Here is a 25,651-nt window from a genome sequence, read left to right on the forward strand (position 1 = left end):
CAGCCCAATCCGAATCACAGTATCCTGTAATGTGGAAAAAGCTGTTTGCGGATAAGAAGACTCCTTTATCAAGTGTACCTTTCAAGTATCGTAGTACGCGATGAGCGGCGTTTAAGTGTACTTGACTAGGTGTTTGCATGAATTGACTGAGGTTATTAACGGCAAAGGTGATATCCGGTCGTGTAACCGTTAAATAAAGAAGTCGGCCGATGAGGCGACGGTAAATTGACGGATCGGCCAATGGTGTACCGTCGGTGGGAGAGAGGCGAAGTTTTTGTTCCATAGGAAACTCCGAAGGACGTGCAGCGGTTAGTCCAGAATCTTTTAGAATAGCAAGTGCATATTTCCGTTGACATAGGAAAATGCCTTGTGACGAGCGAGATACTTCAATACCAAGAAAGTATTGTAGGCGGCCCAAATATTTTAAAGAGAATGCCTTATTAAGAAATACTTTTAACTGGGAAATAGCATGATCATTATTTCCCGTGATAATTATATGTCTACATAGACGAGAACATAAATCTGAGTGGAGTGAGAACGAAAAGTAAAAAGAGAATAGTCACTCTTAGATTGAGAAAAACCACATTCGATAAGAACGGATGAAAATTTTGAAAACCACTGACGGGAGGCCTGTTTGAGTCCATAAAGGGATTTGTGAAGTCGGCATACTTTAGACTCCCCCTGAGAGGAAAAACCGGGGGGAAGTTTCATGTAAACCTCTTCATTCAAATCGCCTTGAAGGAAAGCGTTATTAACATCTAATTGATGAAGAGTCCAACCATTGATGGCGGCGATGGAGAGAAGGACACAAACAGTAACTAGTTTAGCGACTGGAGCAAAAGTGTCATTGTAATCCAATCCTTCGATTTTGGTGTAGCCTTTAGCTACCAGGCGTGCTTTATAGCGTTCGATGGAGCCATCGGATTTAAATTTGATTTTATACACCCATTTACAACCGATGGGTTTCTTGCCAGGTGGTAAACTGGTAATCGTCCAAGTTTTGTTTTCTTCCAAAGACGAAATTTCTTTGGCTATGGCGTCTTTCCAATGGGAGGACTTCATTGCTTGAGTGAAAGAAGTTGGTTCGGTAGTTGACAAGACCGAAGAGAGAAATTGTTGATGGGAAGTGGAAAACGAGTTAATAGAGAAATAATTTTCAAGTGGATACTTGATTGTACTCGTATTTGAACATATGTAATCCGCAAGATGGGCAGGTGGTCGACGAGACCTCTTGGGTCGGCCGAAATTCTCGTCGTCGGAATCCGAAGTGGGAGTGACGTTCGGCGAGGGAAGCGACGAAGAGGCGTCGGTAGGTGAAGGAGTGATTGACGTTGAAGGCACTCCTGGACAGGGAAGCTCGTCAGTGATGTCTGCAGGCACCCCCAAAGGGGTGGTGGACTGTTGAGGACCCGAAGCAGGTCCAGCAGGGGTTTCTGAAGGCACCCCTGTGTCGGTAAGCTGTCCAGAACTGACAGGAACAGCAGCTTCGTCAGAGAAGGTGCTGCTGTCCGTCGTCTGGACGGTGTGTTTCGGTACAGTTTCCAGAAAGGCAAACGTACCATTGTCGTCAATGGACAGATGTGGTGAGGGACGTTGAGAGGATGCTGCCGCCGGAGGAGAAGAGGACATTGGAAACCGAGTTTCGACAAACGTGACATCTCTGGAAATAAAAAATCGTCGTGTTGAGATGTCGTAAATACGGTATCCCTTCTGTCCACTAGGGTAACCAAGAAAAATGTCGGCGGAAGAACGGGCATCCATCTTTGTTTTGACCAAAGGAATTCGGGCATAACAAAGGCAACCAAACACACGAAGGTGGGAAAGATTCGGAGGAGAACCGAGTATAACTTCATGAGGAGACTTACCCTTTAAGTTGGGTGTTGGTAATTTGTTTATAAAATAAACGGCGGTTAATACACATTCACCCCAAAAAAAAAAAAGGAAGATTCGCTTGAAGGCGTAAAGAACGGGCCACCTCAAGAATGTGGCGATGTTTTCGTTCAACCACCCCGTTTTGTTGGGGTGTATAAGTACAACTACGTTGGTGTAAAATTCCTTTGTCAATCAACCAATTTTGTAAATATGAGTTCATGAATTCGGATCCATTGTCCGATCTTAATGTTTTGATTTTGCAATTGAATTGTGTGGAGACATAATCGAAGAAATTAGTTATGAATTTGCTAGCGTTCGATTTGGAACTCATAAGAAAAATCCAAGTACAACGTGAAAAATCGTCGACAAGGGTTAAAATATATCTACACCCGGAGGTGGATGGGACCGGAAAAGGGTCCACATACATCCGCATGGACTAACTCAAATATATGAGAGGAGGAAGAAGTACTAAGTGGGAAAGGTAACCGAGATTGTTTAGAAAGTGGACAAATATCGCACGGTACTTTATTAGATAAAAATTTAAAATTTAAACATGGAAGTTTAGAATTAAAAAATTGAAAACGACTAAAAGACGGATGTCCCAAACGGGAATGCCATAAAGAAAAAGACTCATAACTAGAACTATCTAAACTTGAAACCGAAAGGATGGGACGCTCCGTGCGAAGGAAGTAAAGGTCATCATGAAGACTAGCATGCCCAATCTCCGTCCTCGTTGTTCGGTCCTAAAAAACACACAAATTGCGGTAAAATAGGACGGTACAACGAAGTGAATTAGATATTTGAGAAATAGATATGAGATTAAATTGGAAAGATGGAATACGAAGCACATCTTGTAAATAAAATCTATTTGTAAAATAGACGGTACCAATGTGATCTACCTTGACTCGGGAACCGTTCGGTAATCGGACATATAAGTCCGGTGGTGCAAGGGAATAAGAAGAAAATCGTGAAAGATTTGAACAAATATGTTTAGCGGCTCCCGAATCAATGACCCATGGAGGATGAAAAGAAGAAGAATACTTACCGGTTAGGTTAATAAGGGGATCTTTGTTGGTGCCGTTAGATTGAGTGGTTGTGGGCTGTTGTGTTCGTTCCAACATAGCAAGGATGTTTTGATATTGTTCATTGGTTAATGAAGTTGTTGTAGGCACCCCTGTCCCTTGATCCAAAACCAAGTTGGCCATAGGGTCTTGTCGGTTGCGGTTTCGATTGCGTTGACCATAATTGGGTGGATAACCATGTATCTTATAACAAGAAGTAACATCATGACCATGAATCTTGCAATTGTCACAAAAGGGTCAAGGTCGTTTCGTACGTTGCCTCTCCGAACCGTTGTATCGGTTTTGATTATACTCATTAGTCCCAACGGCAAGGGCAGCGTTGTTGGAGTCGATATTCATAGGAGTAATGAGATTTTGTTGAACCTCTTCTTGTTTAATAAGGGAATGAATACGTAGGATTGATGGGAAGGGTTCAATCAACAAAATTTGACTCCGGATAGATGAGAATCTATCGTTAAGTCCTTGGAGAAACTTCATGGCTCTATCTTGGTTTGCTCTTTCTACCAAGGAACGACCATGACCACATGTACAAGGCTCGGTGATCAACAAGGAATTGAGTTCGTCTTGAAGAGCCTTGAGATTAGTAAAATACGTTGAAACGTCGGAATTGTCTTGTTTAAGACAAGAAATTGCTCTCTTGAGTTGGAAAATTTTTGGAGCATTACTTTGATGAAATCGGTCATAGAGATTATGCCATATATCAGATGTCGTCTCATCGTATAAGATGGATGATCGAAGAGATGGGTCTACCGAATTGATAAGCCAACTAGAAACGAGATCGTTACATCGTCCCCATTGTTCTAATTCATTAGGATCGGTGGGTTTGTCGATGCTTCCATCTACGAAACCTAGTTTGCCTTTTGCTCTTAAATCTTTTGATATTCCTCGAGACCATGAGGAGTAATTATCACCAGTTAGAAGTGGTGTAATGAGAATAGTAGTGGGGGAATCCGAATGGTGAACATCAAACGACCCACTATTGATATTAGTGTGAACTTGAGAAGTTTCCGAAGTTTCGGGAGTAGTCATGATTCAAGAGAAAAAAAATTTAGGCTCTTATACCATGTGAAGAGGTGGAAACCTGTATGTGATAAACTCGGATGAAGCCGAGTTATGAAGGGAGAGCTCGGGTGAAAACCGAGATATTGAAGTGAGTTAGCTAGCTCTCGATTGAAGCCGAGGATGATGATGAAGGTTCTCGGGTATAGCCGAGGTTGATAGCTTGAAGCTCTCGGGTATAGCCGAGAGTAGATGATGAAGCTTCTCGGGTGAAACCGAGAGGTGATGGTGATGAAGTGTTGATCGAGAGACAGAGAGAGATGGGTAAATACCCTTTGTTTATTTACTACAACTTGTATTTTACATCATGTATGGATCCCTTTATATAGGTTTACATTGGAGAAGTTTTAGAGATATGAAACTCTTATGATCTCTATCTAATCATGTTTATCTAAATACAACAATCCTAATCATACTAAGAAACCTAATTATATTAGGAATCCTATCCTAAACGTGGACCTAATCCACTCGGTTTAGCCGAGTGGAGTAGACCTTCCAACATAATGTTTATTCTAATCATAAATCTCAAGGCATGTTTATATTATATTATATTTTTCTTTTTTCTCTTTTTGGAATTTAACTATCATTTATATTATATCTTGTTATGATGATTCTAATGACTCTTTAAATCTATGTAAAATAATTAGGCCACGGCTTTGGGGAATAAAGAAAAATCTTTAGGGAATAAACATTTAGTCAATCAATATTGACTTAAGGAACCTATTTATTTTTTAGTCCGAAAATTTATTTGATTGTGTTTAACCCGTGATCTTCATCTTCATCTCATTTTTCTCTTCACTTCAACAGTAATTTGTATCTTCATTTTCTCTCTTTACTGGTTGTAAACCAGTCGTCGCCACTAGTTACACAAAAAAGAAAATAATTTTGTTATTCTCCCTTCTCTCTTCTCCTTCCACCACCATCAACTTCTCTTTCTTTCTCTCTAGTTTTATCTCTCCCGCGATCTGTTAATCAATTGTAACATTGGGCTTCAGTTGAATGAAATACAAAAGTTTCAATTGGGTGAAAGCCTTTGTGTTTCAGTCGATTGAAACACTAGAAACCCAAGAGCTACAAACGACTGAAACATGAAGGCTTTTTAGTATTTTAGTCGGCAGAACGTAAAAAAGAGGATGAAATAGAAAGGAAAAAAAAGAGACTGCAGTGGAAGGAGAAGAAAGACAAGAAGAAATAGAAAAAAATTGTCAAACAAGTCATCTGTAACTCCCCTGCCCCAACCACGTCTTGACAATCCACATACGAAACTAAAATCTGATAGAGTCTCCACTGTAAATCAAACCGGTCAACCCTACATAACCTGTCATATAAGGCATACATTCCACAAAACATTCATTCTAAATACAACGTAAGCAAAAAAACATAAACCACCTAATAACTCTGGTTCAGACTCAAACCACCAAAGCCTTGCTAACTCACCCTGCTTAAGTTCATCCCACTATATAAGATCTACGTGAGAATTATACATACATATCAATTTTTCGTCTTTCTGTGAAATATATAACTTTGAATACTTTAAGAAGAAAAGAAAAGAAACCAAATAAGAAAAATGTGAAGCCACTTCACAACCTTCGCAAATCAAGAGCCTCACCTATCTCAACAACGACAACCGAAGTACTAATTAGGGACCTACACACTAAGATTTCGTAGGGGGTCAATAATTTACCGACATGAGATACGCTAGTGAGGGAGTTCAAAACAAAACAACAATAAGACTGTTTCCGAAAGTAAAATATGCTCACAGGTATGTATATATATAGATATATATATATACACATACATAAATCCGAAACTAACATAGAGTAACAGAATTAACTATTTGCCCATGGTGGCCTCTCAATCGACTGAAAGTTATCTAGAGAACTCTATAGTATCTTAGCTAGTATTGTCCTATACCAACACTAACTAGAATACTAATATTGTCTCGAGAAAGTGTCTTAACTCTAGGTAGGTAAGTCTTTCTTTCACCAGGCAACTCGCCAGTCATTGACAAGCTAACTTTATGATAAGTATATAGACCTAGCTTAACTAGATACATTTTACTTCACTGAATTCAAACAGTCAGGCCGTCTCTTCAGTATCTGTGTTAGAAAGAAATGTTTATTCTCATTGATACCATAGCATGCAACTACTTCTTGTGTGTTTTGTCAAAAGTACTTATAATATCACCTACAATCTTAGAAGATTTCAACATCCTTCGCCCACAATCTCAGAAGATTCGACCCTTGGCCGCCTTCGAATGAAATTAGCCTTTTTAATATGTTACTTATCTAACACGAAAGTACTAAAACAACAAAGAGTTATATCATACAATGCAGAGGGGTCCTAATCGTTATTTTTAAACTAGTCAGACGGTCCGATTTGTACAACCCTGAGCTCCAAGTGTCAGGATTTAGGTAACAGACTTACAAGTTAGTCAAGCGGACAAAGGTAGCAAATCCCTGAGCTGCTAGGGCCAACCTAAACGAGAATCTTGGCAAAAGAGTGAGCATTATTTCTGTCAAGACCCTCATGATTTGTGTCAACCCACTTCACCACTCATGTAACCACAATCAAATGAACATAAAACCCCCGTTTCATACCTATAAAATCTACAATTAGGGACAAGATCAATTAAATATCTGAATCACAATATAATTTGATTGTCTAGGTTTAGATTATCTTCTCCTTGATAGTTCCACTTTGATGCCTTCACAATTTCTTCAGTATATACACATTCATGTTGAATTTAACTTCTAGAATGATTCAAAGACTCCACCATTTTCTTCTTCACTTCTCTATCTTACCCTCTCAAAAATCTCATCCCAAAAAACTTCACGAGCAGCCAAAAAGGAAGGTCGGTTTGATTTGGGAATAAAAAGGATTATTTGTACTTTAGAGCAGCTCTAATGCAGAACTCAAAAAAAAATCTCTACTTGTTCTATGTGCCAAGCTCCAATTGAGATTCTCACTCTTAAGTGGCGAAAATGGAGATTTCTAATTCTTTTGTTTCTCCAATGCAAAACTTTAAACTTATTTTATATACTTTTGTGTCGTAGTTATTTTGTAAAGAAATAGTTACTCCTTATTTAGAAAATATAGAAGACTTGATATCTATTAGTTGAAATTCAAATATTGATGAGTTATACAATTAGAGATATCTTAAGAGGACACTATCTAGAGTGTCTTCTTAAGATATCTCCATTTAACTACATACACGTCATCTTAGAAATCAAAATAAAGTGTTGCATGGAGATAATTTTTAAACAAAAACTATAAAAATCTTACGTGGCACTCAAAGTTTTAAAGATTTAGTGTTGCATTAGAGATGCTCTTAGTCCTCAAATCTGGTCAAATAGCTAAACTAATCCTGAACTGTATTCAATTGAAACCCCTAAAATCCGACCTAATTGTAGACTGAGTACCTATTTTAATTAACTTGACCTGATGATGGTATAAACGTCCCATTGATGACTCCATTCTTTCATTTATTTTCACCAACTCTCCGGATGTTATATCATGGGCCACTGATATTCAGTCGGTGGAGAGAGGAAATATGGAGGCCAAATTTTTGATTGATCACAAATTAGGGGCCTAAGTTGGAAGTAACCCCTACAACTGCCCGTCTCTATTGACTCTATACCGTCACCTAACTCCTCAGCCCATATTTAAAAGGAAAAAAATCCTCAGCCCATACGCACTCATCTTCTACGTTCCCTACTATAAAAGAGGTAATCTGCAACCATAAACACTCCAACTCATTCCATTGAACTTTTAGAGATATCGAGAGAGAGAGAGAGAGAGAGAGAGAGAGAGAGAGAGAGAGAGAGAGAGAGAGAGAGAGAGAGAGAGAGAGAGAGAGAGAGAGAGAGAGAGAGAGAGAGAGAGAGAGAGAGAGAGAGAGAGAGAGAGAGAGAGAGAGAGAGAGAGATAGAGAGAGAGAGAGAGAGAGAGAGAGAAGATAATGAGTAAATCACCCGAGAATGAGTTCCCACAGAAAGCAAATGGATGGGCTGCAAGAGATGATTCTGGTCATCTCTCTCCTTTCAACTTTTCTAGGAGGTATATATTATTCATCTTCCATTAATAAATATCCTTTTTAGATAATGTTTCGTTTTCTAGGTTATAATCTTAGATAATTCTTCGTTATAACTAAAGATGTTATCTATTGATGAAAAAATTAAATTACACTATGACTACATGGACCGCCTGTTGGGACACGTCCAAATGAACCGCCCAAGAGAGAAACTCACGGTTCATTTGAGTGTCCCAACAGGCGGTTCTAGAGGACTTTTTAATTAAATTATACGAACAGTTATCCCCTGACATTTTCCTTTTAAGTCGTGCTATTTTTCCTATGAAAATACTTTTTAGCCGGAAGAATGTGGCCTTTGTACTAGTTTTACCGGTTACATTCACAATGGTTTTCTAAATGTTAACACATCATTATTTTTTTTATTTTAAAATAAATATATCAAAATTAGTACAACAGGTGAGGAGCTTGAACTTAAAGAGAGAAAATTCATGACTTGACATGCATGTAACCTATTTAAGATTTACTTACTGCATTGCTACAATATCATGGCAACTAATAAGCCATAAAAAACCAGTGGGTGTGGATGTAGAGGCTTAAAAAGTTTCACAAGGAAATAATTTATCTAAAATTAATTTTATATACGTAATTAATTATTTACTTTTGTGATAGCAAAGACGATAGAAATGATAATAAAGGTTCAAAAATGTTATTTGGTGTGAAAATGTAGTTAACCACAAGCGGAAGGTTGATATGATTGACATCGACTGGAGAGATCGTGTAGAGAGATAAATAATCTGACCAATAGAAACCGACCACATTATGCAGTCAATCCTATTTCTCAGGCCAAGTAGCATTACTTATAATCGTTGTCACCTACGGGTCTCCGTACAAACAAAGATCTACACACTTTAACCGGAAAGTTTGTAACTCAACTTCAACACCCGCACCCAAAATAATAATTATTCCAATTCTAAAGACTACTCGAGTTTGCGGATAACATTCATGTCTCTTTGCAGCAAAAGACATAATTCAAGTTTTGTTGCTTCAAGACAATAAATGATACTAGTGCATATATATATCAAGAAAATAATGAGAAGCCTGTTGTGTTTTTGAATTGTTTCAGGGCAACAGGGGAGAAGGATGTTACATTTAAAGTGCTTTATTGTGGGATCTGCCACTCTGACCTCCACTTCATTAAGAATGAATGGGGGATTTCCACTTACCCCTTGGTTCCTGGGTATATAATTTTTATGTCTATTTTATTTATTACAGTCAAATTTGGATAAGGTTTTTTATTTTTTTTGTTGAGGGGTTTTTCAAATCCAAAGGCTAGCATAGGACACGAAAAATGATTAACAATTAGCTGTCATGGGGGAAGTATGGTTTCATTTCCTAATATCCTCAAGGACTCTTTGAAATTCATTAGTCGCCACTATTATTGAAGTACATTTTATTGAGTACTCTCATGATCGGAGGGAGCACTCAAAAATGTCATTTATTCATCATTACCAATTAGTTCTTAATATGGTTTCACCTGTCCCGAACAAAATGAAAAATATGCATTTTTACTTTAAATGCAGACACGAGATTGTGGGTATTGTAACAGAGGTGGGATCTATGGTGTCAAAATTCGAAGTTGGAGATAAAGTTGGTGTTGGGTGCATAGTTGGAGCTTGTCATTCCTGTGATAGTTGCACGTCGGACCTCGAAAATTACTGCCCGAAATCAATAATGACTTTCAGTGGGACTTACCACGATGGCTCCATAACTTATGGAGGGTACTCTGATATCATGGTAGCAAACGAGCACTATGTGATCCGATTCCCAAACAGTTTCCCACTAGATGCAGGTGCCCCTCTACTTTGTGCGGGTATTACGGTTTATAGCCCAATGAAATATTTTGGGCTTAGCGAACCTGGTAAACATTTGGGTATCGTCGGGCTTGGCGGTCTTGGTCACGTTGCCGTGAAGTTTGCTAAGGCTTTTGGGATGAAGGTAACTGTGGTAAGTACTTCACCTGCCAAGGAGAAGGAAGCAATTGAACATCTTGGAGCAGACTCATTCCTCGTTAGTCGTAACGAGGAACAAATGAAGGTAAAAAAAACCTAATAGTATATTTATGCATGTTCTTTTACTTGTGATTTGTGAATATTATCTTTATATATTGTTCGATAAATTTGATTTGTGTAGGCTGCAATCGGTACAATGGACGGTATAATCGATACAGTTTCTGCCCAACATCCTCTCTTACCATTGATCAATCTACTAAAACCTCAAGGAAAGTTGATTATGGTGGGTGCACCAGAAAAGCCCCTCGAGTTACCCATTTTTCCCTTGCTAGCTGGTATGATATACAACTAGGCTCATGACCTTCTCTTTTAACATTTTATATGCACTTCCCTGCATGTTTACTTCTCCATAGAGTACCACTTGTGATGCTATATAAGTTGATTAATGATGCTATGCCCGACCCAATTAAGGTCAGGGTATGTGGCCGTCTGAGATTTTGAGAGAGAAAGTACTTAGCTTTCTCTCTCTAAATCTCAGCCAGCCACATACCCCGGCCGATGGGGCCGGGATTGTGGCCGGGCATAGCATCAGCCCCCATATAAGTTATCCAATTAGCTATAAGGTCCCACATTTGTACAACTTATATTTTACTAAGCTAATATTTGACTTACTTTGACCGTTCAAAAACTAAAATTGAATAATGATATTCGCACAATAAGAAAATATCTCAAGAGTTAACCTCCCAACACAAAATGAACCATTACGAACAAATAAGGTTATAAGATAAAATCGTCCTTGACTCCTTTCTACCTGGCTCTAGTTTTACTGACTTTTTTTAGATTACATCTCTCTTCTAGCAGTCGTTTTTTTCCCATCCAACAGAAAGAGGGGACGATATTTTCTTACTTACGGGAAATGATAGAGTGACTTAGAATTTGGTACTAAGAGGATGACATTTTCTTACACCTTACAGATGACCAAGTAGTATTACCTCCTACCCTTAGAAACTTTGAATTCTTTATAAGTTCGTAATGAAAATCTCCATTAAGAAGTTTAGGTATTTCTCGCACTATAGTTATATCCAATAGAAAGTTTGTTGTAATTTGCTCCATATTCATCTACACCCCAAACAGCCCTTACACAAATTTATATGTACTACTATCTTGTTTTTACTATCTTTGAGATGAACTCCTTAAAAGTCTACTGGATGGGTAAAAAGTTGTATAACCAAGGAAAGTATAATTCCTTACATTTATCACAGGGAGGAAGATTGTAGCAGGAAGTGGAATAGGAGGAATGAAAGAAACACAAGAGATGATCGATTTTGCTGTGAAACATAACATAACTGCAGATATCGAGGTTATTTCAATGGACTATGTAAACACGGCAATGGAGCGTCTTGCCAGGGCTGATGTTAGATATCGTTTCGTCATTGACATTGCCAATACTTTACCAAAGACTACTTAATTAGCCATTTATCTGCACAAATTTCAGAAAATTCACTGGGTTTCTTCATCTACACTCTATTGTTTGAGGTCTGCTTATATGTAACTTGTGTTTTAATAATTACTAAAATTGTGTTAGACCTAAAGAATGCAATTGATGAGATAAATAACATACCTGTTTGAGCTTCAAAGTTTTACTTTTTTTTAAATTCTGATAATGGAAGAATTAGTGAAAATCTAGAATTGTCCCTCAATAAAAAACCCAACATCATAGATGATGAGTCCTTTGATAATATGGAGTGCAATACACAATATCATGAGTCTTATGATGATGAGGATGGTAGTATAAATGAGGCGAATACTTTGTTTGATCCTACTCCATGTTTAGTTTCTGACCATAGTATTTTGCCAACCATAGAGTCGCCGCTATCATCATATGAGTCCATTGCTGAGGAAACTCTTGAACCACCTTCAGAGAAACCAAAAGCTGAGTCTGTTTTGTCTCCCGAGTCTAAACCTTCTACTCATCTTAATGATAATCTTTTGGATCAAACTAGATGTCTTACTAAAGATGAAGCTGATGAACTTTGGCTAGTTGAAATGTCCAAAGAGAGTGATGACTCACTCGACTTAGGTGAAGTTCTAAACACTAATGAGATCATAATGAAAGATAGTTTGTCTGAGTCTTTACCGAAGGAGATTAGACCCAACTTGGAGGTAATTTCAATACAACAAGCCAATGAGGCTATTTTAGAACCTCCGAGTTTGAGTGTTGATCTAGGTGAGTCAAACCTCTTAAATAGTCATGCACCATGTCCCTCGGAAGTCCAAGTAACCTCGTGTCAATCACTTGTGTATTCTTCCACAGTCTCTCAATCAATTTGTCATGTTTATGAGGATCCATTTTATCTAATGTCTTTCAACTTTAGTTTATCGCCAAACTTAATGATTGTTGCTTCATCTAAGTTTGGGGATAAATCATTCACATTGGAAGTCTCACTTAAACTGCCATATCATTCCATGGACGTGAGACTGAACCTTCCTGGATACTTCATCTTTTGGGTTGACCCTCAAATCTTCCGATTACTATTGTATGGGGAGTCATCAACCCTTAATCCAGTAGGTTTACAGTAACTTTTCTTTCCTTTTTCTTTCATCATCGTCTGGCTGAAGACGATAAACTTAGCGCTTCTTGGGAGGCAACCCATGCTTCTGATATAGGACAGTGGAGTCTGGTAATATCTTTCCTCTCATCTTTTATTTTGGCATAGTCTTCAGAACATTGGGGACAATGTTCGGTTTAAGTTTGGGGATAGGGAAGAACTTTTTGCTAAGTCCTTCATTTCGAAAATTCGAGAGGGTTCAAAATTTTTCAATTTTGACCGAAAATGTGAGTCTAATGGTTTTTTTTGGCTTGTTAATAGTTATAGAGTCGAGTTGATCGTACTATCCGGTTGTTAAAGGTTTTTTCATGAATGTCGAGTCTTGAGGTCGTCTGTGTGCTAGCCATGTGAGTATTATAGAAGTGAAGGGTAGACGGTTCTGAGAGAACTAAATTAATCATTAGTGGAGACTTAACCCTTGTGAGATTTCTGAGCCTTTCTATTACCTTTGAGCGTACTCTTCTGCGCTGATTCCGAGTAGAGTGAAGAGCTACTCAACCTCGCAACTTTGTTAAAAGAGCTCATTTGATCTCGTGTGCTCAACTTCCATAGCCACTAGGAGTGACATCAGGATAGCGAATAAACCTTACTCTTGTAGTCCATGAAGCCCGATAATAGTGTCAACTTTAGGAAGACGGATACTCCACCATCCATTCATCATATGACTCCCGAGAATGAAGGAATGAAAAGTAAAGAAAGAAGAATGTGAAAGCAAAGTGCGAAAAATGAAAAAGTTGATTGTTGAGAATATTAGTGTTGGTATTGCATTGATTGCATGGTTTATAGTTGTGTTTTATAGTGTGTTTGAAAAAAAAAAAAAAAAAATATTGAAATTGAAGTGAAAAATGAAAAAAAAAAAAACAGAAAGAGTGTGTAAAAGTTCATTTGAACTTTAGTTTGTTATGTAAAATAAGTGGTCGAAGCAAAAAACTAAGTATGGAAGTTGCTTGAAGTTCTCTAACATTGAAGGCGTCGACATTCTCGGGATCTCATCACCATCCATCTCATCACTTGTATCCGTTGACCTTTAGGAAGCATTATTAAAGGGTAGAGTGGGTGAGAAGGGTAAGTGAGCTTCCCGATTCCATTTAGTGGTTATATTCCTTTTCGTAGATCATTCGTTCTAAAATATTGTCCTCACCCCTTTTTATGTGTTGAGTCTATAGTCGTGATCACACTCACACATACGAGCGAACCATTTCTGAGTGATTTCATCTTTTAGAGCGTATGTCTGTGAGGCCAAAGTCGAGGCGAAATGTATTAAGATAAGGATCAAGGGTCTATCTGCTTGGAACTGAAGTGATTCTCATTGTGGCTAGTCACGTACACTTCGAGTCTAGATTATTAGTGAAGAGATTTTTAACGTCTCTATAGTGTTGTTAACTTTGACTGATTCCTATTAGCTTGCCAAAATTTTCTAGGAGATAAACATTTTTGGTCCATCTTAGTTGGCTTTGAGTGCGTTTGGACCCTATTGTATTTTTGAAATGTTTTTGAATTTTGTGGGTACAGTCTCTGAAAACCCTCACGAGACAAAACTCGTCCACTAGGGCAACCTAGGGGTTTAACGGCTTGTTGCATAGGCTAAATGCAACCGGGATTCCTCCGAAAGTGAGTTAGGTTTTTCTTTTATTTTGTTTTGCTCGAGGACTAGCAAAATCTAAGTTTGGGGATGTTTGATGGGTCATGAAAATGTCCCATCTGAGTCGTTTAATTTAGCCAAGTTAGTTCGTTTCGAGTCTTTATTATAATAAAATGGTTGGTTTTTATAATTAGGTGTCTTTTGCGGAGTTAGGTGTGAAAAACGGTTAAAAATAAGAAAAAGTTACTTGAAGGGCATTTTGGTCTTTTGTACACAAGGGTATTCTGGGAAATTTGGACAAGGTCAGTGACGAGTGGAAAGTAGAGTCCGAGACGAGCTCGTAGGAGAAAACGGAAGTCAATTCGGAGTCCGGAAGAGTGAGATATGCATAGCCAAAGTTGGAGTCAAACAATGTAGGCTGGTGGGATGCACAAACCGGACAGCAACACGTGGTCCCCTCTTTTCCCAATTTTAAGTCCCTGAATTTACAGAAATGCCCCTCCTTTTTGTCTCACTTTATGTTCAACAAATAAGAAATCATTTCTTGAGTAGAAAGCAACCCTAACTTCCTATTTTAACCCTCTTTCTCCCATTTTCTCCCAATTAACTCCTAAAACCCTAGCCATCAACCCATCTATAAATAAATCTCTACCTCTTTCATTTCTCTCTAGACTTCAACAACCCTCTCAAAAGGCTTCCTTCTCTAATTTCTAAGCCACTTCTCCTTCCTTCTTCTAACCCTAAATTCATTTCTTCTACTACTTTCTCTACCACCTTCATATCTTCTTTCTAATTTCTTTCTTCTTCTAATCTCTACATCTAACCTTCTAATTTCTTCATCCAAACTTCTAATTTCCTCATAAATCTCTTCTTCTTCTTCTATCTTTCTTCTAAATTTCTCTTCTTTCATCTTCTAAAAAGCTATTATTTGGAGTTTTAGGTAATATTCTTGGAACATTTGGAGCTAATATTGGACATCAATATGGAGGCACAAGGAGCTATGAATCTAAATCTCATTTGGTGATTTCTTTTCATTATCTTTTGTAATTCCATTTACTTTAGAATTTCAATGAATATTACTTTAGATTCCATGAGTAGCTAAATTTTGTATCTAGGGTGTAGAGGAAACCCATATTTGGGCTTATTTTGAGATATGTTATAAATCAATGAATCCTTATTTTGAGTTTCAATGCCTATTGATTGTCATTTCATGTTGATTCTATAACCTTATTATCATTCATGTATTATAATTAGATATTTCATGCTTTTATTGATTTATTAGATGAGATATGCCTTTTAGATCTTGAATGATAGTGTAGGAAATTAGTTTTATTTGGTAGTCAATCATACCTTCTTGATTTTGAATTGTGTTATTAAAGAATATATTCCGAAATCTAAATAGTTTATTATGTTAGATTTTGAGTTATACATGAGAAAAGGGATTTGTTAATTAATGCATGTTTTAAGTAGTCCATTTATGTGGTGAAATCGAAAACCCTAGATTCTTCTTCTCATCTTGATTTCATTCTTATTAGTTTATTAGTATTGCTTTCTTTTTTTCATAGTAGTTTCCAAATCAAATCAAAAGTTTGAAAGGGGGTTTAATTTGAGATTTATATAAAATAGCTTGTCCTTTGGAACGAAACTCGACTTATTAGAAATACTATAACTTGACCCCGTATACTTGCGGGAATAGACCTATTTTTAGGCCTATCAAAGACCCTCCAAAATTCCACATCCACGGAAAAATCAACAATAGATTTATTAATAGTCACCACAGTTATGGATTAGACTCATGCATTGGTGTTACGTAATTGAGTGAATAAAACTTTGGTACTAACTCATATTTATAGAGTAAATTAGGGTTTATAGTTTCCTAACTAATCTAAGAAAGTAAATAATATATATATCTAGTAATCTATATAACAAAACAGAATGGACTCTAGCTAACTTGGATAAAATAAATGTGGATGACTGAGACAAAGTAAATTCATTCCACTAAGACAAGCTGACTAGGACCAAGATAGAGAAAACCTGCCAACTGGATTGGAAGATTACGGGAAATCTCACCATCCAAATACTCATCACAAATACTCAACACTTTAGCTCAAGCTGTCTAAATCCCCATATCACGTGAAACACTTTCCTCAAAACGCTTCAGCGCGTTAGTAAGTACTGACCCTCTGTCTTCCCTCTAACGATTTCTCCAACCTCCCCCATTCTTCAATGCAAAACATAAAAAACCGTCCTCTATCTTCTTGCGCCTTCATTCAATGTCCCTTCCTTTAATCCTTTCCCTCTGATGGTATTCATCCAGTAGCGTGTGATGGGGGGGTGTGAGGTGTGCTCCCGCACAGGGCTCCCCACTACATGGGGCCCACAAGTAAGTTTTCTTTTAACTCCTACACGTATTTAATTAGGTTAGAATAGTAAAGAAACTAGGTTGGACCCACGTGACAAGTTAATAGGCGGTGGTGACTAACCCTAGATTCCCAAATTATCTCCTCTTTCCCTTTTTCAACTTATTCTCTCTCCTATTAATTTATATATGCTGTACTTTCTCTCTAGCCATTCTTTTTTTTTTTTTTTTTTGAAACAGTACCTCTTATATTAAGAAACTAAAACATTCTTACAATATAGATTAACAAGAAAATAAGGAACAACTTGCCAAGTCTTCGTTCTATTCTTTAACCTGGACCATTTTGCTAGCTTGTCTGCAGGAGCATTGCATTTCCTGATCGTGTGTTTGAATTGGACCTGTTGCAGCCTCTTTTTAACTTCATGGATTTTTTGGATGTGTATTTTGGTTTGCCATTGAATTCCTTGATTGCCATTCTTTAAGTGATTGATGATATTGATGTTGTCACTCTCGATGATGATGGTTTTATATTGTTTTGCTTCTGCCTATAGCAATCCATTTAGGATAGCTATGGCTTCACTTTCCTCACTGGTTCGACTTCTGATAGTAGTTGTGTGGGCTTCAATGAATTTTGAATTCGAATCGTGTATAATTAGACTGGTACCTGCTACAGATTTAACATTTATAAAGGAAGCATCTACATTTATTTTTAGACAAGACTTTTCTGGAGGTTGCCAATTCTGTAGAGGGATAGATTTCTTGTTTTCCAGAGGTGGAATTGTTTTCGGGAAGTTTATAATCTTATTTATAATAGTAGTGATAGAGTTGATTTCATGTTGGAAGCAGTGGTCACATCTGGTTTTCCATATTATCCATAAGATGGTAGCATAATGAATGTTACTTTCCGTTTTACTATTGTTTATAGAATTCTCCCAAGAGAAGATCCATTCCGACACAGAGGTAATATTAATAGAGATGATATTGAAATAGAACCACACGTTTCTAGCTAAAGGGCAATGTAGAAGAGCATGTTCCATAGATTCAATCTCATTACAGTTGGGGCAAGTCTGATTATTGTCAATATATTGACCTATTCTCGCTCTCACCGGGAGAGCGTTAGAGCAAATTTTCCAGATGAAAATTTGAATTCTAGGCATAGTAGGGATAGACCAAATAAAATTCCAATTAGGTGACTGGGTCATAGGAGAGTTCATACTGATACAAAGATGATTATACATAGATTTAACCGTGAACTTACCTGATTCTGTAAGGATCCATTTCCTTTGATCTTCACCATCTTCATTAAGCGGTATAGTTTTAATAAGGTTCTTGGTAGCTTCATCGAAATGATTATTCAGTAAGTTCTCATTCCATTCATTATTCGAGATCAGCTGAGAGACCTTAGAAAGGTTAGAAAGTTGATTAATGCGTGGAGGGTTGTTGATAGAGGGGATCCACTTATCTTCCCAAATATTAATCTTATCTCCCTTGTTAACTTCCCAAGTAGTGAACTCATCAATGTTATTAAGGTGCTTTCTGATGGTTTTCCATTGCCAAGAGTGATGAGATTTAGCAGGGCCAGGACTCTCCGAGTGTGGGAAGTATTTAGCTTTTAAAAATTGGACCCAAATTACTTGAGGTTCAGATTTGATTCTCCAGGCTAACTTACTTAACATAGCTATATTATCAAGTTCTGGTCTATGAATACCAAGACCACCCATGTACTTCGGGAGACAAATAGCGGACCAGGATTTCGTACATATGCCTCTAGACCTACCCCACCAGAACGACTTTTGGACAGTCGAAATGCATTTGCTTGTGCCTTTGGGAATGACAAAGCATTGCATCTGGTATCGGGGTACGGCCGGAGCTATTGCCGAAATGACAACAGTGCGCCCAGGTTGAGAAAGGAATGAGTGGTTCCATTTCTCTAGTTTGTTCTTAATCTGATGGATGATGTCATTGAAAACCTTCTTCTTCTGAGCTCCAATGAAGAGTTGCGCTCCCAAGTATTTTTCAGAGGTGGAGGCATATTTGACTTTGAGAGATCGCATGATGATACGCTTGAATTTGGGATGAGAGTTCTTGGAGTAAAAAATATTGGATTTGTTATAGTTGATCATTTGACCAGAAGAGTCACAAAAGGTATTGAGAATGGCTTTGAGGGTGTGAATATTGTCGAGAGTGTTTCTACCAAAGATGATGCAATCATCCGCAAAGAGGAGGTGAGAGATAACTAGGTCAGGGTTGTTGGTGGGGAAACCTTTGAACTTGCCAGTATCATGATCAGCTGCTATAAGACGACTAAGGCCCTCCATGGCTAGGGTGAAAAGAAACGAAGATAGCGGATCGCCCTGTCTGATACCTCTGGTAGGGAAAAACGTGTCACCAGGGCGACCATTGACAAGCACAACCATGGAGGAGGTAGAGATGCAGGTGTTGATCATCTTAATCCAGTGATCAGAGTAGCCTAGCTTAGCCATAATATCAGTCAGAAAATTCCACTCTATCCTATCAAATGCTTTGGACATGTCAAGCTTCAGACCAAAATACCCTGTCGCACCTTTCATCTTCTTGAAAGAATGAATAATCTCTTGGCCAATGATGATGTTGTCCGAAATCTGTCTGCCAGGGATGTAAGCGGCTTGGAAAGGGGTAATAGTAGGAGATAAAGTATATTTAAGTCTATCAGCCAGAATTTTAGTAATAATCTTATAAGTGGTATTAAGAAGGCTGATAGGTCTATAGTCGGCCGGGGATTGCGGGGTAGCTGTTTTCGGGATCAGACAGATGTGAGTGTGATTGGCTTCCGGGGGCAATTCTGCTGAGATGAAGAAGTTATGGACTAAATTATGTATATCCGGGCTAATCGTGTCCCAATTAGATTCAAAAAAGAAAGGGGGGTAACCGTCGGGCCCAGGGGCATTCTATTTCCCATGATCTCTAGCCATTCAACAACAAATAAAACTTCTCTCTAGCCACTGTCAATGGCTCCCACGAAAATCCCACTTATCTTCTTTCCATCTCTAGTCTCTACCAACATTGGATAGCCACGCTCGAGGTATTCTTCTCAAACTAATTATTTAGTTCAGAACAAAATATTGAGATTCAGTTCCCTGATGAAATATTATTTTTATGGTTAGATCATTTAAATTTTATGTTTATTATTTTGCGTAAAAAAGATTTTAGCATATAAAAGGCCCCGTTAATATTTTGGCACCGGACCCCCAATTTCTCTGTCACGCCACATAAGCATCATTCATTTTCCAGTTGTAGTGTCTCTATCAGTTTTTGTTTAGTCTCATCGCCAAAACCCTTCTCTCTACTCTCCAACTCTCATTAAAAGAAAACTAGGTTAATTGAATCTGCAAATTCAATCCTTCCTGTCTGATGGTGTTCCTCCACGAATTTGCCGCTTCATTATCTCTTTCATCATCGCCCTCTTCCCACCTCTGTATAAAACCTCGATGATTTCATTTTCAAAAGTGAGATCAAGTTGCCCAATCGTGCAATTTCGACGGAGTTCTCAACACGTATGACCCTTGAGTTAAGTAATTTTTCCTATTTATTTTTACTTTACATTGATTTTGCAACTTTCATTTCCTAATTTTATCTAAATTGATACTAGGTGTTTTGCTTTGATATAGGACTTTGATTCTTCACTAGGCTTGAAATTGAGATACAATAATGTTGGCAACTTTCCTTTAGTTCATGGTATATTTGTGGATGACATTCAATCTCCCTTTCATTGAAACGATAAACATCCCTCTCTGTCAACCTTTCTCCTTTTTTGGAAAGCTGCACATCCCTCTTTCTATTTTTCTATTTGCTATTGCTAATGTGAATATGCTTCAACTTATTGCTCAATTGAGATGAACTCTAACTCATATATCTTTGAAAATGAACCCAAATGTCATTCTAATCTTGCGAAAATATTATTTTGAAGTAGAATTTTTCTGATTTTATTCTTTCTTGAATCTATTTTTTCTCATTAGTATTTTCTGACAGGAAGAGGTTCATGATATAACAACTTTTATCTTCACCCCGATGCATTTAAACACCATTGATATGTTCTTCTAGAGGTACAAAGACAAAAGTATTTTTGGTGTTGTTGCTAAAACTTTGTTTAATCTTAACTCAATGCATTTCAACACCATTGATCTCTTTGTGGCTAGGTATGGAACAACGTTGTTTAAACTTTATGTTCTCATGCCCAGTTTGGTCCACTATCTATTTATCACCTTTCGCACTGCGGTTAAGGTGCAATTTCGTTTCATGTTGTTTACACTTGAAATCAGCTCCAACATTGTAATTTTGTTGATAATTATCTGATAAATGTCAATATATGGACAAGATTTTGATGGTTTCTGCTAAGGCTTAGGGTTCAGTCAAGGTTTTATCAAGACTTTTCTTTGAGAAAAGAAACTTAAATATCTATTCTTGTGTCTACTTAATCTTTTGTTGATGTTGCAGTTAAAGATATATCGGGTCATCAATTAAGTTTTCTTTGCATCGGTAAGCGCCGTATCTACATAGAAGAGTGTGGTGTTTATATGATTTCATAGTTTTCTTTATTATTCAACTTGTTTTTTTGTCCATATTGTTGTTCAAGTAGACAATGTGGGGAAAGCAAAATAGTTTCCGGGGTGTGAAGACTTGGTCAAAAATTGGTCAATTTTGTTTGACAATTTTATTTTATGGGGAATATTTTTTACCTCTATCTCTCCCCACCACTCTCTCTCTCTTCTCCGACCAGGTCGTCCGCCCGGCGACCTGGAAAGATTAAAAAAAAACTTTCACTCTCTCTCTTTCTAGAAACTCCGGCGAAGGGGTTTCCCTTCGCCGGAGTTGGGGCAATGAAAAATCTGCAACACTATTTCTCGTTTGACCCCCTGCCTGCGACATTTCTTCTCGGACTCCTACCTGCGACATTTCTTTTTGGCCCCTAGTGTCATATTTCAGTTTGGCTTCCTACCTCTGACATTTATGTGTTGCTTCTTTCTTAGTTGTCGTTGTCACTTACAACTCCACATGACCGCCATTTCCATCACATTCATCCACCACATCATCACCCCCGAACCCACACTCTGTAGGGATTTACACCCTTCTACTAGTGTTTATAGCGGAAATAAGACATCTAATGTCTACACTAGTATTCCCAGGATCACATGCAAAACTAGTAATTAATCTAATGGAGATAGTAGATTACCTTAATCGCTTTTCCCTCGAACTAGTTGAATTGATTGAAGAAGACCAAGAGCTTCAAGTGTAGCTCCTCTACTTGGGACACGAGCAATCAATTTGATCTCCCACCTTGTTGTATAGCTAGCACACCAATGGTGGTTGGAAAGAAGAACACCTTCTTCTTTGACTAGATAGATAGTTAATGGGAATTAGCTCACTTTCTCCTCTCTACTTGATGTGGTAGAGTAAGAAAGCTTAGAGAGAAATTTCACACCTTATTCTCTGCCCTAAGAGTGTTTATATAGAACCCTAATAAGAATCCACCTCCTTTTAGGTTTCCTAAAACACCCTTTAGAATAAGATTTAGGGAAATAGTCGAAAATAGCAACTATTGGTATTTTCTCAATTCCCTACGGAGATGACGTCCAAACCCAGCCAAAATTGGCAGATTTAATGTTCATAACATAAGGAAACGTCCCTCCAAAAATCAGCCCAATCCGAGCCCTAAAAGTGCCCGAATCGGCCTAGGCCCAAAAACCCTGTTTTTGGCCTTTTTGTACTATCTTTGCCTAATTCCTTTTTGGGAGATTTTAAAGGGCCCCCTCATTTTTGTTAAAAGGCCTCCCCTTAGTGATAATTTAGCAAGTAAAATGGTTCATGGGGAGGCCTTTTAACAAAATTGGGGAGGCCTTATAAAATTTCCCTTCCTTTTTAGGCCTATGAGATATGTTTATGGGACACTCCCATGATTATATCTCACTCCCACTAGTCATATCCTAGATCAATTTGACACTCTTATGTGTAACCCGTTGTAGGATCCGATCGAAGTTAGCCGCGAATTACTTCGTAATTCGACGATCGTAGTTGGTCTCTAGCTACAACTCTACGATCCCTAAATCAATCGGACTTGATGATCTTCCACATCAATTATCCTATCCGACAAATTGTTCGCATTGTCACCTTGGTCGAAGGACATCTCCTTCAACTCCTTCAGGCTCCCACTTGGACTTAGAACAAGTGCAATGCCTCGATTCCCGTGTCAATTTAGTATCCCATCAGATACGTCACGTCATTCAGACTTTCTTGATACCCGAGTACAACTGTAAAAGACAAACGATTAACTTTTAATCCGTTTGAGCGCGGCCACGCATTTTCAGTTGCTACTCATCAAGTGGCCTTGAGACACTTTGTACCTAATGTGATTAGGGTGACACAATCCATTCTTGCGCTCCCACTTAACTTCATGTCTATCCTGTCCTTCCCAGTATCCGTCTTTATAACCTCCTTTTACGGCGCGGCGTTTAACGGAACCAAAGTCGGGCATTCCTTACATAAGATGAGTGGAGCACTCATGTTTTGAGGAATCTCTCCAATTATCTTTATGAGAAGTATTGACGTTCATCACGAGTGATGTACTTCTCATTTGAGGGTTATCCAGTGTGTAAACCTTTTACACACCCACGTAGTCGAATAAAATATACTATTCCTATAGCCCATGAAACTGCGCTATCCCATCGACTCCCGTGTTAGTCTTCGTGAGTCATTGTTGTCCATGCAATGACCTGGACCAGGGATTCGATAATAAATATTCCAAGTTCACTTAATAGGGTTTCATTCATCAGATCACGTATCTGACAAACCTATTCGGAATGTTTTATCATCAATGGACTGTCGTTTAAATACTAAACCAAATTTAGACGACTTGTGAAATAACTCTATTATTTCTGATAACGAGAGTTGTAAATCTGAGCCTCTTCCGTAAAACTCTTTTTACCCACTCAGTTTTACTCGTCGAGGTTTAAAATTATACCTCATGCCTTAGACTGTGTATGAATCTCATACTATGTCTTAGGTGACAGTTCAGTTTGACTACCGTGGTAGTCGGTTTTAAACTTTGCTAATTATCAATTAATTTGAAGACGGTTATCTTCAACCTTGATAATTTCTAGTAACTTTTACTAGAGTTAAGGCTTTTAATTCTTTATGTAGTATTTGCAACAGTTCCCGGCTTAAACACTTTTAGCCTACTTTCCTTCCATGTCTGAAAGTTTGCTACGATGACATGTTCAATTTTGTACTACTTCATCCTTTAGCCTTCTAGGATGTTTCTAAGTAGTGTTTCGGTTTTCAAATCCGAATTTGGATATTCAAATGCTAATCATATCCAATATGATTGACTTTATGTATTAGAACATAAATCTCTCTCTCATGCTTGTTTGCTACGTCGGTGTCTTTTCAAACTCCGATTTAGCAACGCTCTTAGTCATGAGTTTTGGGTCGAAATTCTTTTAGACTTTCCGAGTCTTAGATTTTCTGTTTCGGATCTTAAGCATCTCAGCGTACTGAGTCTCTCTAATCCTATCATCCTTTTGATCTATACTTATAGATCTTCAGATGCCCAAAATGGCATTTTATCCTTTTGTGTGTGGTCCTTTATTGAGTCAGTTCGTTACTGTTATACAACATCTTATGTCGTACTCAATCTTTTGTATGTACTCAGCATACGGACCCGGAAGGTTTGTTTCTCCCACTTACCTTCTTGAAACTCGTGATTCAAGATTTTCTTCATTCCTCAGGAATCAAACTTCTTTGATTTCCTTTTTGAATCGAAGATTCTAACTCTTGCGTGCTTTTAATCCGTTGATAGATTTCTGAAGCATGCTTATGGACATAACTTGATTGGAAGAATCTTATTCTTCTTGTCTAGTTTCGGGAAACATGAATGTTTCCATCCTTCTCAGTTTTCTATTTTGGAAAACCAATTTAGGTCTTCTGTTGACTTAAATTATCAAGCTTCATGTCTTGACGAGATATGGATTCCACGATGATTTTGGCTTCTAGCCAAAATCTAGAGTCAGTTTCCGTTTCTGCACAGGTCTTTTATCTCTTCAGAAATAACCTTTATTTTCTGTGTCTTTGAGATTTTATTTTGACCTTTGCTAGTCCTCGAGCAAACAAAATAAAATGAAAGCCTAACTCACTTTCGGAGGAATCCCGGTTGCATTTAGCATATGCAACAAGCCGTTAAACCCCTAGGTTACCCCTAGTGGACGAGTGTTGTCTCGTGAGGGTTTCCATAGATGACACCCACAAACATCATGGTTTCAAATACACAAGGGTCCAATATCCAAATCATAATTAAGCATGGTTTATCTAGTAAAGGGTTTAAGCATGTCGACACATAATGAATCAAGTAAATAAGTTCTTGTAAAAGCTAAAGGTCCCTTCACTAATGATCTTACCCTAAAGTGCGAGTGTCATACCATAATGAGCAACATCTATGTTCCGAAGTCACAAAACTTTGATTCCTAAGTTAGTACATTTCGCCTCGACTTCGGCCTCACGGACATACACTCCAAATATGAAATCGCTCAAGAATGGTTCGCTCGTATGTGTGAGTGTGATCACTAACATGGACTCAACACATAAAAAGGGGTGAGGACAACATTTTGGAACGAATGATCTTCGAAAAGGAATTAGCCACTAAATAGAGTGGGGAAGCTCACTCGCCCTTCTCACCCATTCTACCCTCTAAGAATGCCTTCTAAAGGTTAACGGATACTAGAGATGGATGACGATGGAGGATTCCCGAGAATGTCGAACTCTTCATGATAGAACCTCTTAAGCACTTCCACATTTGTTTCTTGCTTCGAATACTTATTCATGAAAACAAACACCAATAAATATATACACTCACATCACAACACATAAGAGCTAACACATGCTCAAACATACTCATATACAACTTTATTTTATTCATTCTTTCTTTCTCTTTTCACTTCTTTTTTTTTCACTTCTTTTTTTTTTTCTTTATTCTTTTTCTTCATTCCTTTTTTTTTCTTTTCTTTTTCTCATAACATAA

The 25,651-nt window shown here is 37.8% G+C and overlaps 1 protein-coding gene and 1 long non-coding RNA gene across 2 annotated transcripts; both read left to right on the plus strand.

The window, feature by feature from the left end:
• Positions 1-7,925: 7,925 nt before the first annotated feature.
• Positions 7,926-11,692, plus strand: LOC147537610 (putative mannitol dehydrogenase). Its single transcript, XM_086641088.1, has 5 exons — positions 7,926-8,072; positions 9,170-9,283; positions 9,627-10,140; positions 10,237-10,390; positions 11,318-11,692. Exons 1-5 carry the CDS (start codon positions 7,975-7,977, stop codon positions 11,521-11,523), a joined length of 1,086 nt encoding a protein of 361 aa, XP_086497214.1. The 5' UTR covers positions 7,926-7,974; the 3' UTR covers positions 11,524-11,692.
• An 8,210-nt stretch (positions 11,693-19,902) lies between these two features.
• LOC147537611 (uncharacterized) lies at positions 19,903-21,122 on the plus strand. Its single transcript, XR_015226306.1, has 4 exons — positions 19,903-20,687; positions 20,823-20,865; positions 20,960-20,998; positions 21,079-21,122. It is a non-coding gene; the product is annotated as an uncharacterized LOC147537611 (long non-coding RNA).
• Positions 21,123-25,651: the final 4,529 nt, after the last annotated feature.

Source organism: Eschscholzia californica, unplaced genomic scaffold (assembly GCF_041429995.1).
Source record: "Eschscholzia californica isolate CP2 unplaced genomic scaffold, dmEscCali1.0.p SCAF_5, whole genome shotgun sequence".
In the NCBI taxonomy this organism is placed as follows: Eukaryota; Viridiplantae; Streptophyta; class Magnoliopsida; order Ranunculales; family Papaveraceae; genus Eschscholzia; species Eschscholzia californica.